At 47.7% G+C, this 13,735-nt stretch overlaps 1 protein-coding gene across 3 annotated transcripts in view; it reads right to left on the reverse strand.

Moving 5' to 3' along the window:
* Positions 1-13,735, reverse strand: part of LOC121718168 (testis-expressed protein 2-like) — a 41,459-nt gene that overhangs the window by 19,203 nt on the left and 8,521 nt on the right. For all 3 annotated transcript variants that reach the window (XM_042103055.1, XM_042103054.1, XM_042103053.1), the window contains exons 3-5: positions 5,073-6,672; positions 1,143-1,343; positions 332-689 (exon numbers count right to left, since the gene is read on the reverse strand). In XM_042103055.1, coding sequence (XP_041958989.1) covers positions 332-689; positions 1,143-1,343; positions 5,073-6,647 — 2,134 coding nt within the window. In that variant the 5' untranslated portion in view covers positions 6,648-6,672. The remainder of the gene's footprint in view (positions 1-331; positions 690-1,142; positions 1,344-5,072; positions 6,673-13,735) is intronic.

Consider the following 13,735-nt stretch of genomic DNA (forward strand, 5'->3'; position numbering starts at 1 on the left):
CTTAAACTCACTCAATTATACAGCACACTCATAGCATGCTCTGCATGTTATATGCCAGCAGCAGTACAGCCGTAAAGATTGCTGTAGGATTACTGTGTGTGCAATGAGCAGAGGCGCACATCCCGGTTCCAGAAAGTAAAAGTCCTGCCATATGTTCTTTCTACCTGTGCACTTAACAGAGGTGATATCACTAATTATCTGATCTACCTGGCTGCTAATTAGGATGAGCTGGTTTACTAAATGTTTGGAGCAAATACTTGGCAGGACTTTTACTTTCTGAACCCGGGATGTCCGCCTCTGGTAATGAGACGTAGTGCCGAGGCCAACTCACCGCTCTTACTCAGGGGCAGGCTGGACGCCTTCCTGGCCATCTCCGCCTTCAGCCTGGAGGCCTGCAGAAGCTTCTGGAACCACTCCTCCTTCTCGCGCCCCGTCCTCCCAAACAGGTACAGCGTCGGCACGTTGCTCTTGGACCCCGAAGACAGCCGCCCGGTCTCCTGACCGGGCCTCTTGACCTCCTCCGCTCCTGTGGTGACCTCTGACCTGTCCGTCAGGAAGTTGGTCCGCTCCTCGTCCGGCTCGCCCTCGGCCTTGGACATGAAGTCGTCCTGCTTGCCCAGCTCGATGCAGATGGGGTACTTCTTATTCCACACCCGCTTCCTGGCCAGGTTCTGGGGCACCAGCTGGATCTAATGGCAGAAGTGGCAGAAGTGTTTGAAGGTCACATCAAAAAAGTGTCTGAAGGTCACATCAAAAAAAGTGTCTGAAGGTCACATCAAAAAAGTGTCTGAAGGTCACATCAAAAAAAGTGTCTGAAGTTAACGTCAAACTGTCTGAAGGTCAAATCAAAACTGTCTGAAGGTCACATTTTTTGCTGCATGCCAATGTGCTAACAGACAAGACTGCTGCAATGTAGAGAACTCGACTTCACTCAATCACATGAATTGTTTGTTTTGACCAAGAGAGTAAACATACCAAATTTCAATCTGCAATATAAATGGTAATATAAATGACAATTGTAAACAACACTGAATTATGGGTAGTTATGAGTCACACACACACACACACATATTCACAAAACCACCTCTAGATGATGTATGCTCTTATAAACCCCACTAATCGGAGACGCCCTGGCCAGCTACCTTGCTGTCAGTGAGGTCGTAGATCTTCTGGCTGACGTACGTGACGTCGGGCTTGGACTCGTTGATGGTGACGCGGCGGGCGATGTTGCGGTTGGGCCGGGAGAGGCGCAGCGTGGAGCCCTCCAGCCGCACGAACACCGAGTGGGTCAGCGTGGCGTGGTACGTCTCCGGGTCGTAGCTCTGGATCTCGTTCATCCAGCCCTGCAGATGGACGTCAACAAAGATTGCTTACTTTTCAGTGGCATTCAACAAAGACACATCAAATCTCTAACACACATTTATTCATTTATATTTATGAATTAATATTCAGAATATTCGATAACTGATAAAAAAAAAAGATGAAAGATTATACATCTAAAGTTGATTATGTTTAATTAAAGTTGATTATGCATGTTAAGTTGTTTTTAAGACCCTGAATTCCACAAATAACTGGGATTGGACCACCTAATGAGATCATTGGTTGCTGGGATGGAGTCGGGGTGCAGAACCTGCAAACACTCCAACCTGCCTTTCCCTGATTTAACAAGGGGTTTCCATAACAACCTGCACACACGTTTGCAGTAAAGTAATGGAGTTTGCAACCACTGCTTTAACATTTAATGAGCTTGGCCATACCCAGGTTTTTACGAGTACACAACACTGGATATTGAGTTACTGTCCCACAGCTACAAGCAACAATAAATGCAATACTGAGCCATAATCTACAACCTATTTTCCAACATATAATATGTTATTTTTAGTGTCATTGCTGTTGCTATAATGTTTGTTGTTGATGTACTATTAGTCATTTTCAATATACTATAGGTGTTTGTTATGTTTTATAGGATCCTGTCTTTCTAAATTGAATTGGGGAATTCACATTTGCATTTAACACTTAACAGAATGTGTAGGATTACATATTACATATAATAAACATCATGTTTCTATATGTGAATCAGGGTTTGACGCTGATGTACAGTAGCTGATGAAGAAGACTGGCAGTACGTGAATGTGCTGAATGAACCACGTGAGGGAAAAAGGCTCAGAGAGAGTGCTTCCTTGCCAAAGACCTATGATCTACTTAGTGCAACAATGGGGAAATTCCTCTGGCAGGTTACATCAATTCAAGAGTAAACACAAGCCTTTCGACAGTGACAACAAACACCAGACCAAACTGGTTTAAAGCAAAGGAAAAATGCATAGTCTGAATAGTTAAAATTTAGAGACTATGACTTATAACAACGTTATCTAACACTGACATCCTTCAACATAAATCTAATGTCACGAAAGGGAAAAAAACAAAAACAAAAAAGATCAGCTGCTATAAACCTATTATTTCACAGCAGCAACAGCAGCAGCAACAGCAACAACAACAACAACAACAAAAACACATTTCAAAAGCCAGACCTAGTGGATACATTGCAAATATGTATTCTGGGCAAAAGTTGACTACAAGCCAAGAAAAGTCGGAAAGAAGACCTTCCGTCCGTCCGACTGCGTGGGGAGTGCACTGACACAGAATGAGAAACCCATTGTGTCTTGTGAGGACGTGTGTCTTCACTGAGCTGCCAGCATCTCAAAGACTGATGTGAACTGTGCAACACTTCATGTCCCAGAAGCCCCTTTCCTAGGAGCAGGAGCTCTTCATGGCTCAAGCGAAGGCATCAACGCAGAGGGCACTTCAGCCTCATCAAATCCATCCTCTCTAGAGGTCCTGACAGAAAGCAATTGCTACTGGCTCGCACAGTGGCTCTCAGGCAGCCTAGGCATACATGTTGTTGTATTAGCCTTATAGAACATATTTATTCATTTGACCAATAGCTAAAATCATGGACAGTGCACGGACAGACAAAATAGGACACACTATTATATCCAGTAGTGCATAGGCTACTGGAAGTTACAGCTATGGATTCTAAATTAATTTTGAATTTCCCCTTGGGGATCAATAAAGTATCTATCTCTAACCCTCTTCAACATCTTGACAATATGCAATATGCATGCTCATACTATTTTAAACAGCCATAAATTCAGGGTATGGAGCGGTCAGGGTCTTGTTTATTTTGCTGTCACATCCCAACAATGGCCAGTGTTTACACTCAGCCCGTGGCATTGTCGTAAGACTTGATCACACTGCCTCCAGCACACAGGGCCCAGTCTGTTGCCCTTAACAGTGGCGCTTTCTGGGGCAGTTCTAAACCCTTAAGCCCCGTCAGCCAGTTTACCGCCACAGAGGACTTCGCCCTCGCCAGCTCTCTCAGTCTTGGGCACTGAACACATATGAATCCAGAACTGTGACAAAATGGCACCAGTTATTTTCTCATTTCTTCCCTTCACTCTTTTGCTTTGAGCACATTATACAACATGATAACATTCCCCTCAAAATAGCAATCTGTGGTGAAATCATATCCACAATAGCATTTGCTGTGTTCCAAAATGGTACACAACAAATGTATTGCTAAGAAATCACTGGGAGACCCTCAGAAATGGACATTTCGCATGTAGGGACAGCCAAGAGATACCATCAGATTTGGATTTCTGAAATACGAGACAGTGTTTGAATCAAACAGAAAACAATCTTCAGAGTTTCCCCTTCTGAACCCAAACATAACCCTTATATAACCCTAATATGAGAGGCCTAATATCTGAGTAATTATTAAAAGGGCTTCATAATGACGGGAGAAGCGTTGGTTGACTCAGGGGGATGTGACTCAGGCACCTCCCATCACAGAGAAGCTCTCAGAGGAGCTGGGGAGCGTCGTCAGAGAAGAGCCAGAGACGGGCACTGGCACCGATGGGCATCCGAGTCTCTGCCAGGCTCTTTGGACTCCGCCAATGGATCCGTGGAAATCTGATCCCTGCTGCTTGCAGGAAATTTCCAAAATGGATCAGATTCCAGCTTTTGGTCTGTAAAACTTTCATCAGCGAATCATCCTTTGCTCGCATGACTTTCAAGCGATTGTGAGTGAGTGAACGGCTGGCAAAAACAAAAAAACAAAACAAACTCCCTGGTCACTCTCCCCCTCCCCACTACCCTGCTGCCAAGTGATGACATCACCAGGAAAGAGGAACAAGAATGCGGGCACGTCCTGACCAACCAGCCAAGTGCCTGGGGGGGGGGGGGGGGGAGACTGATTACAGTCCCGCAAAACAAAGCAGGCCATGCCAGTCCCCTGTGCAATCCTCATCAGTGGGCACAGGCTTTTGAACAGCACGCTCCCCAAACTGGCAGCCATGTCCGGTCTTTTTCAGGGGGCCAGAGTGACTTCAATGGGCTTACCCCCCCCCCCCCCCCTGCCCCCCGTCCTTGGTTTCACATGGCCACAAAAGAGATGGGGAAAGTGACCTCTCTCTGTCTCTTGTTTTCCTCGCTGGCGCGCAATTTCAAAGCCGCGAGAGACGGCCAGCCATGAAGAGTCTTATTTGATGGCCTAATAGGCCGATTTCTCCTCTAAATCGAAGCCTTTCTCATCATGAGAGAGTGAGCGCATTTTAAATAGCGGGTCACAACAAGATCGGTGGCCTCTCATCACGATGCCGGAATCGCGCAGGGAAAAAACCCCACAATAGACACATAAAAAGGATGACTTGCTACAAGGCTCAGGAGGATGGATGAATCACACAAACTGATATTTGTCAAACAGCCTGTAATCTCCCTGCAATGATGAGTGATGATTCATACCGGACTGGACCTTCAAATAAAACTTGAAAATTCCCACATGGCTCAACAAGAGACTTTTGACACCTCCCACAGAAATATTCTAAATCTAAATCTAAGTCTATTCAGTCTCTTCTGGACTTGAGTCATGATGCAATTATTTTCAAGAGGACAATTTTAACAGCACATTAGTTTGTTTGAGTCTTCTTTTCTCTTCTTTTTAAAACTTAATCCCTTCCAATGCAATTTCAAATGTCCTAGATTAGAAATAGAAGGTACTAATGAAAAGTGCCTACCTTAAACATCCCTGGCTCTTTGATGTCCAGCTGTGCCGAGCTCCACATCTCCTTCCTGCTCCTTCTGCGTCCAGGCGGCCCTCCGGATTGCTTCGGTCCAGCCAGCCAGACGGCTCCGATGGTCACCATGAACCCCAGAACCATCCCGACCACCATCGTGCCCACATAGTCGGGCAGGGGCACCACGAAATAGCCGTAGGTGAGGAGGGTCAGTGCAAACAGGGTCGTGAGGGGGACGCTCGGGGCCGGCTGGATTCCCTCCTGCTCGTCGTCGCTGTAGGGGTCTGTGTTTGCCAGGTGGGCGCCCCTGCTCCTGCCCCTGGCCGCGGAGTCGCTTGTGCGCTCGGCGTCCGTCTCGTTCTCGTTGTCCGTGGCGAAGTCGAAGTCCTCGCTGTACAGCTCGCAGAACTCCTCGTCCTCTTGCCTGGCCAGGGCCGACATGGAGCACTTCTCGAAGGCCAAGGGCGACTCGGCGGCGGACACGGCGCTGGCCGTCCCCTCCCCGTCCGAGTCGTCGGCCTCCTCCTCCTTGATGCTGTAGTTGTTGTTGTTGCTCTCCAGGTGGCCGTTGAGGCCAGCCAGACTGGAGAGCTCCGAGGCACTAGTGGACAGGCCCTTGGGCCGGTAGAGGCCGGCGCCGCTCTCGTCGCCCATGATCTTGCTCAGCCGCTGCAGGGGCTCGTACATGGCCTCGGACCAGCGGCGCTTGGTGTCCTCGATGCGCGCCTCCACCTCCGCTAACGAGAAGCGGCTCTCCGGCGAGGTGAGCGGGGACGACGGCGCGGTCTTGGAGTCGCCCGTCGCCGCTGACGACGACGTCGACGACGACGAGGCCCCTGTAGTCACGCGGGGCTGTGAAAACGGCTTGAAGAGCTGCAGATTGAGGCGCGAGTCCGGCAGGCGGAAGGACGCCGAGGCGTCCTGCGAAGAGGAGGAGGAGGAGTTGTCGCTGGACAGGGACTTGACGATGTTCTTCATGATCTGGCGGTGGCGCATGCCGTCCCGTGGCTCCAGGTCCGAGGACAGGGACTTGATGAGCTGGAGGAAGGGCTTGTCAGCGGAGGGGAGGGTGATGGACCGGGAGGGTGAGGAGCTCTTGGGCGCAGCAGCAGAGGCCGGAGCCGGGGTAGCGGCCGCTCCCTTGGCCGCGGAGCCGGAGGACGAGCCGGAGGATGTGAGGGGCTGCGCCGGGCCCAGGTCCTGTGGGCAGGACGACGCCGAGGGGAGGCTCACGGTGGAGGAGGAGGAGAACATGGGAATCACGGTGGGGCCGGTCATGGAGGTGGCGCCGTCTCCGTACCCCAGGCCCTCGCTGGCCTCCTGAGCCTCGGCGACCCTGCTCCCGTCGTCCACTTTACCTGCCAGCGCGGCGGCGGGAGTGGAGGAAGGGGCCGCCGTCCCGTACAGCTCTTCCTCCTCCTCCTCTTCCCCCTTGCCGAGAGCGGAGAAGTGGATGGTGATGTTGTCGCGGGACAAGGGGTGCTGGACCTGCAGCTTGGCCGCTGCGGGCAGGCGCGAGGCGGACGGCGGCGGCGGCGGCTGTCTCTCGGCATGGCCGCCCTGCCGACTGGTCATCGCGCAGATCCCAGAGGCTCAGAGCCTGCAGGACAATCAGAGGAAGAGAGAGTTAAGGTCAAGATTATCATGCATTGAATGATCAGTGAAAAAGTATTTAGTTTATTAAAATTACAAAGCACTCTTAAATCAATTAGGCCACCCTGTCGTAGTATTATTTGGCAAGTAAACACTGATGGAAGGAATACGAGATGATCCGCACACCAGATAGATCCCATTCACAGTATTTTACAGTATTTTGTTTGGGACGTTTCCGTGGCCTTACACTGCTTCTTCAAACTCTGAGGGAAGGGCCTTCAAGTCAACATAAATATGCAAGTTGCCAACAACTGTCTCTGCAGCTCTTTGGCCAGCCACAAGAGGAAGGCGGTTTGAAGGCAGGAAACGAGCAGTAAAACCTCTTGTGTGTGTGACACACCCATGCGGATGCTGGCTTGGTAATGCATGCTGAAGCGGTACATAAATTCACTGGCTGATGCTAAGCTAATACACAAGCACTCAGTAATCTTCTGCGTTTGTTTATTTTGCTCTCCACAGACCCTCTCGACAGTGGACTCACTCCCAAAAATCCATTAAGGACCAATCCTTGAATAAAGCTCTGTTTTTAACCAGGGTCAGACTGCAGATTGATGGAGTTGCATTAAACTGTGTGTAGTCAAGACTGTTTGCCGTGTCAGAAATGGCCAGATACATCATGACGTCGTATCTCCCATGACTTGCTAGTGCTGTTTTTCCCCTGGTGATGCCTTAGTGTCCTCGCTCATGAGCACGGCTCCGGTAGCATTGCATTACATTCCACCCAGATCCCCCTCAGGGACATCTGGTCTCCTCAGCTTGAGAGTGGGAGATGGAACAAGGGAGACTCTTCTCTGGTTTCCTGTGCACTTAGGTGTGCAGACTGCCAGTAAAACCTGTGTCTCCGCTGGGTGGACCGAGTGTGTGTCTCCGCTGGGTGGACCGAGTGTGTGTCTCCGCTGGGTGGACCGAGTGTGTGGGGAGGCTCCCTGGGGCTAGAGATGTAAGCAGCGGTTAGCATCTTCAGCTCCAGCTACTGGCTATAATGGGATTCGGCTGTTTGGGTTGGAGAGCCGGACCAAAACTCTGCCTGGAGCCTTGGAATGAAGCCCTTCCGGAACAGTGTTCTATGTTCCGTTCAGCATCTGCTACAACAACAAAAAATGTGTTCCTGCAAGGCCTGCAAGCTTCAGACAATAGTAGAACGTCTGGCTGACTTAATCCTTCTACATAGGAGTGAATGCATTAGACGGAGCTGTAGAATCCACTGTTGGCGGCGTGTGTGTGTGGGTATGTAGGCTGGCGTGTGTGGGTATGTAGGCTGGCTTGTCTATAGCAAACCGACAGTATCTTCCCCCCCCCTCCATCTTGCATTCGCACACTCAAACAAACCTCTAGGCAATAAAAAATAAATAAAAACAACTGCCAAAGTCTTTCTTTTCCCTTTTGAAGATAAAGCCACGCTCAATAAAGAACAAAAAAGAGCTTTGAAGTCAGTTGATGCGATTGAGGAGTGAGTTGTGTGTGTGTGTGTGTGTTTTTTTCAATAAAAAAAAGAAGCTGCTGGAATTGCTTACTGATCAAAATCGAGTATAGAGCATGAGGTGCGAGGAGATGAGAACACTGGAGAACAGAGTGCTGGCCCACTTAATGTTCTCACCACCAATTTCTAATGACTCCGGGTCTACAAGATCTGTGAGAAGCAAGCAGTCATAATCGACTTCTAGGCCAAGATAAGACAGACAGGCTTTACATCATCAGATAGTCCACAAACATCGAAAAGGGATCGTGACATTTGGAGCACGGTGTCTAGAACACAAAGCACGCAATAAGTACAAAAACACAAACACTGCATACTTTGTACAATAAGTACAAAAACACAAACACTGCATACTTCTTGTCCTCAAAAGTAGGGCAGGAATGAAGTAGGAGAGATGTCCCGGTATGACTAGAAATAATAAGAAGACCATGGTCAGAGTTATCATGACTAATAGTACTGATTTAGTGTGTCTGCTTTTTTGGTGATGTAATGACCACACAATCAACTAAATATGGACTGAATGGGCCTTATGACTTCCCTGATAGCCAATCATAGTCAGTAAATCATCTCGCAATCTCGCCCCCTTATCCTGTCTGGCAACGTCTCAAACTGCCCTCATCCAGTTACCAAACTTATTACTGAAGGGAAATCATTAAAAAGGCTGCTGTGAACTGAATGAGGGGAATTCTTCTTTTTGTCCACATTTTGCAGATAAACAAAGACACAAGTGACAAACTTGGGTCAGAACAAAACCCTTCACTGAGAAGAGACTTCATAAACTTGTTTTGAAAAGAACTTTGACATTTTTATATTGCACCACGAGATGATTGGTCCGTGAGAGCCTGTTATGTGACTGGGGGGGGCTTTATTTAGGGACTCTAAAAAAAGACGTCACTGGTGTTGGTGGTGGTGATGGTGGTGTTGGTGGTGGTGGATGGTATCTTGAATGTGAAATACTAAGACATCATTCTCACCACAGTGTGACATACCGGCTTACAATCTAAAATTCTATAAGGCGGAGCAGACATCAGACATTAGATCTTGTCAATAATTGACTCTCACAGTCTCACTTTATGACATCAAAGGTTTTTGAAATAAAAAAAATATCATGGTGACATTATGCACCTTCAAAGGGTGATTTAATGGGAAGGCCTAATTAAGATTCAGCCCCTGGAGAGGTTTACTGCAGGTGAACTGCCATGGAATTGCACATTAATCCCAGGGCTTGTCTTGCTGTGTGAACAGCATGGGATTCAAAATTCAAAGAAATTCAAAGACATAAAACATTGTTTATCCCTCACTTTTATCCCTTTACACCCACTCTCTCTCGCTCACTCACTCTTATTTTTTTAGAATGCATGACATAATAAACACACACACACACAAATAAGGAAACAACAGGTTGTTTTGAGAGCCAGCTGCGTTGTGACCGTGTGTCATCAGACAGTGACCACAGTGAGTGATGAGGGAGCGTGACAGTGCACTGATCAGCCTCAACGGCTCTCACAAGACCAGGGCCAAGGGGAGGGAGAACAGAGCCCTTTACACACACACACACACACACACACACACACACACACACACACACACACACACACACACGCACGCGCACGCGCACGCGCACACACGCACACACACACGCCCCAATTCTCCATCTATAATTCATCACTCAGGCCAAACATCAGTGTGTAGATGATTTGGCTTTGACAGCAGTGAAGTCTAGATGATAAAGACGATAAAGACAGCAGAGCCATGGATGGTGCTGGCCATCACCCACTCCTACGGTGTCCACTATCCCGTGTGGACATCTGGCAATCACCCACTCGGTGTCCACTCTCCAGTAAAAAAAAGCTGACATGATTATTTTACAGACATTAAGCAAGCTAAATGTTCATTGAGTTTCCTGCTCACAGATCAACTTGTGAGAGCAGTTCAGTGATTGGGATGCACCAGCTTGAGCAAACTCAAAAGAGTTCGGCCAATCCGAGCCAAGGTGGCATTTTAATATGCAGACCTTCACGTCTCTGGCTCCATCACAAGTATGTCCACGCTCTGTTAGCTGATACGGTCTGGCCTACACGTTCCTTTCAACCGCAATTCTGATGGTGTATCAGTTGCCATGTTTTTGGAAAGCATTCCAGAATTGTTCCTTGAGAGCGTTCCGGGGGTGGGATCTGAGGCGCTGGCGGAGGCTCTGAAACATCACATTCCCTCGGTGGGAAACAAACTCCCACCGGGAGGACCTGATGTTCTCTCACAAGAAAAAAAAAAAAAAAAAAAAAGTTCTCTGTTGCAAATTTCTGACAACGTTGCACTCCCTTGGAATTCTACATGACCAAATTAGTAGTAATAAATTGGTTTTCCACCCTGCAGTCCGCCATTCTAATCCAATATACTTTTCGTCAGATTCAGCGAATTGCCCCTTACGGTCCACTAGCTGTTCATACTGTGTGTGTGTGTGTGTGTGTGTGTGTGTGTGTGTGTGTGTGTGTGTGTGTGTGTGTGTACTCAAAAAAAACAAACCAAAACTGGTATTTGTACACAGTTTTAGCTCTGTAAATGGGAAACAAAGTGCTCAAACCAAACCACACTATTCCAGCCAATCAACATGTTGCTTTATGGACAGAGAAGACAAGGGTGTTTTGATTTTTGATTGGCTGTTTATCTCGTGCCATCAACAACATTGCGACAAAATTGCGGGTTTGAAATTTCCATAAACAGACCAGATAAACATCCAGGCAGTTCACGGAGCAGATAAACAGGCCTGGATGCTGTGCTGTCGAGCTCATGTGCACGGCCACACTGGGCCTGGTGGAGTGATGGGTGAGCTTCACTGTCTCGCACACAAGGAGGATTTAATGTTAAAGCAATTAATGTGACAAGATTAACCATGGGGACAGAGTTTACGAGCTGCATGATTAATTTTTGCAATTGCGGCTTTTTGCAATTAGCTAATTGCGTTTTCAGATTAAAAATCGGTTCATTGTGCAGCTTTACAATGTGTGAATTTGCACGAGCACTCTGGTCTTGATATGCAGATGGTGGCTGTGGGTGCTGGTTGGCCACCCTCACATGTCGCAGTCTCGCAGGGCCACGTCATCCTCATGCCCCTTGTCCAGAGAGTTTTGGCTAGCACAATGACACCATTCTGTGGCAGCATTCCACAGCCTGTCAAAATGGCCCTAATTTTGTCTCATTCATATACGTCACGAGTCTCCACGCCAACAGCAGCTCACTAATTCTCTGTCTCTCTCTCACACACACCTACATTCACTTCAAGAGTCCTTGGCAAGTTTTTTTTTTTTTTTCTCTAAACGGTCCAACACAATCTCTATAGCGACACACCCACATACTGCTTTGCCGCTGAATCCTCCTCTTAGCCAGACTTGATACACCACGTCAAGTTTCCCTGCATAAACTTGTCAGCAGCTGGGAAGCAGACTGCTCCTTCTAACAAGACTCAAAAGGCCTTGACCATTCCATATCAGCACAGCTGAGCTGAGTCACAGGTGGCTAATAGGAATACATCATCAGACGTTAATGCCTCACAGTGGGTGAGCTTCCAGTCATAACTAGTCTGTGTGGACCATTACTCTTTTAACCCTGCTGAAAACCAGGCACAAAACAATGAACAAATGCAGTTAGAAAACTGCTACTGGAAGACAAGGGGCACAAACACAGCTCCGCACTGAAACAAAATCATCAAAGGCACACACACATACACACACACACACACACACACACACACCGAGGGAAAGAACCGACGCTCATTACTGCCAGCGCCTCTCTAATTACGGTGCCGTGATGATCTTATTAGGAGAGGAGGCATGTAGAGCATCAGAGCGCCTGTCACATCATATCACAGGCGCTTATCAAGCGAGAGCGACGGCACCACCCACACTGTCGAACACACTCAGCCCAGACGCCGGCACTCAGGGCTGGGCTCTCTGTCAGACGCAAACACAGTCGTCAAGGCGGTATGTCAAGACAACACACTTGTTTGTTTCCCGCACAGAGTAAACTGTGAGGGTGAAAGCATTGTAGGGTAACAACCAGTAGAACTGCAGTAAATGACACAGAAACGGTCCATTTATAGTCTTAATGTGTCTGTTGTCTATTGTATATCATTCCTATGCATTCAAGCAGCCTGATAACTGTTTATCTTCATGAGACAATGACTGTAAACACCAGTACACTTGAAAAACACCACAACTGCACAGACTACAGGGAGGTCAAAGAGATGGACACAGGTAAGCCCATTATATAAACCTTGACCCTGACCTGGTGCCATCGAAAAATAAAGAGCAGCATCGTTTCTAAATCCGATATCCTGTTGCCATGCCAACAAGTGAGTTTCCCCAACAAGTCCAACCCATGATAGGATAATGACCCAGTTGCTGGGATGCTGTGGTGTCAGGGAAACATATCTCGGCCAAACATATCTCCAGAGAAGTCATAAAGAACAAACTAGGCATTCATGCTTAATCATGCCATTATGGGAATCTCGCTCACCAGGTCACGTGATCTAGTTAATTGCTCAGACGAGCCGTGAGAAATAGGAATGTATGAGAGTGTTTAGACATAAAACTGCCTGTTGTGTGAAATCATATTAGTAGAGAGACTACCATTAAAACTTCACTCACTGTCACACAAGGGATAGCCAGGAAGCCTGTTTATTCCAGTTCACCTGATAGCAGTCGTCCTCATAAGGAAGATAACACTAAGAGGTTACACACACACACACACACACACACACACACACACACACACACACACACACACACCTTGCTGCTTCACACATCATAACCAACTGATAAACGACTGCAGTGAGCTGGGTGTTGGGGGTCTAATTATAGTCTTCAGATGCTGTACCGAGATCAGTCTTTGAGCAACACCTCCAGCTGCTTTATGCCATGAGCATTATGAAAAAAATAGATGTAGTTGGTGTTGTTGCTGTGCTTCAGAGGGAGAAATGGGCAGGAGAGAGAGAGGGAGAGAGAGAAATAGAGAAAGAGGAGAGAGAGAGAGAGAGAGAGAGAGAGAGAGAGAGAGAGAGAGAGAAAGAAAGAAGGACCAGACCCTCATGCCTCAATGCATTCATGCCCCCATCCTCCAAGACCTCCATAAATGTCAGCCACTATCATTTCAAATGGCACAGAACTAAAGCTGCAATTATGCTGCCAGCGTGCCAAAGTAGTCAGCTTTTCAGCAGGATGTGCTGCCCAGCAGACAACAGACAAGTGTGTGTGTGTGTGTGTGTGTGTGTTTGTGTGTCTGAAACAAGGTAACTGCTTTCATCCCCTTCAGATCCACATAAGTTCTAAAATAAACAACAAGAAAACATTTTGGGCTGTATCAGGACACACGACTCTGTCCCATAAAACTCAGAGAGAACATAATCAGAGTATCCCCAAGGTGCCCAGCAGTGAGTGTAAGCCAGTTAGCCTCTGTTTTACAGTATCTAAACTGCCCCCAAGAGAGACGGCTATAATCTCATCCCACTGCACCTGGCCCAGGTTTCACTAGCGCGGAT

The sequence above is a fragment of the Alosa sapidissima genome, chromosome 9 (assembly GCF_018492685.1).
Source record: "Alosa sapidissima isolate fAloSap1 chromosome 9, fAloSap1.pri, whole genome shotgun sequence".
NCBI classification, from domain to species: Eukaryota; Metazoa; Chordata; class Actinopteri; order Clupeiformes; family Clupeidae; genus Alosa; species Alosa sapidissima.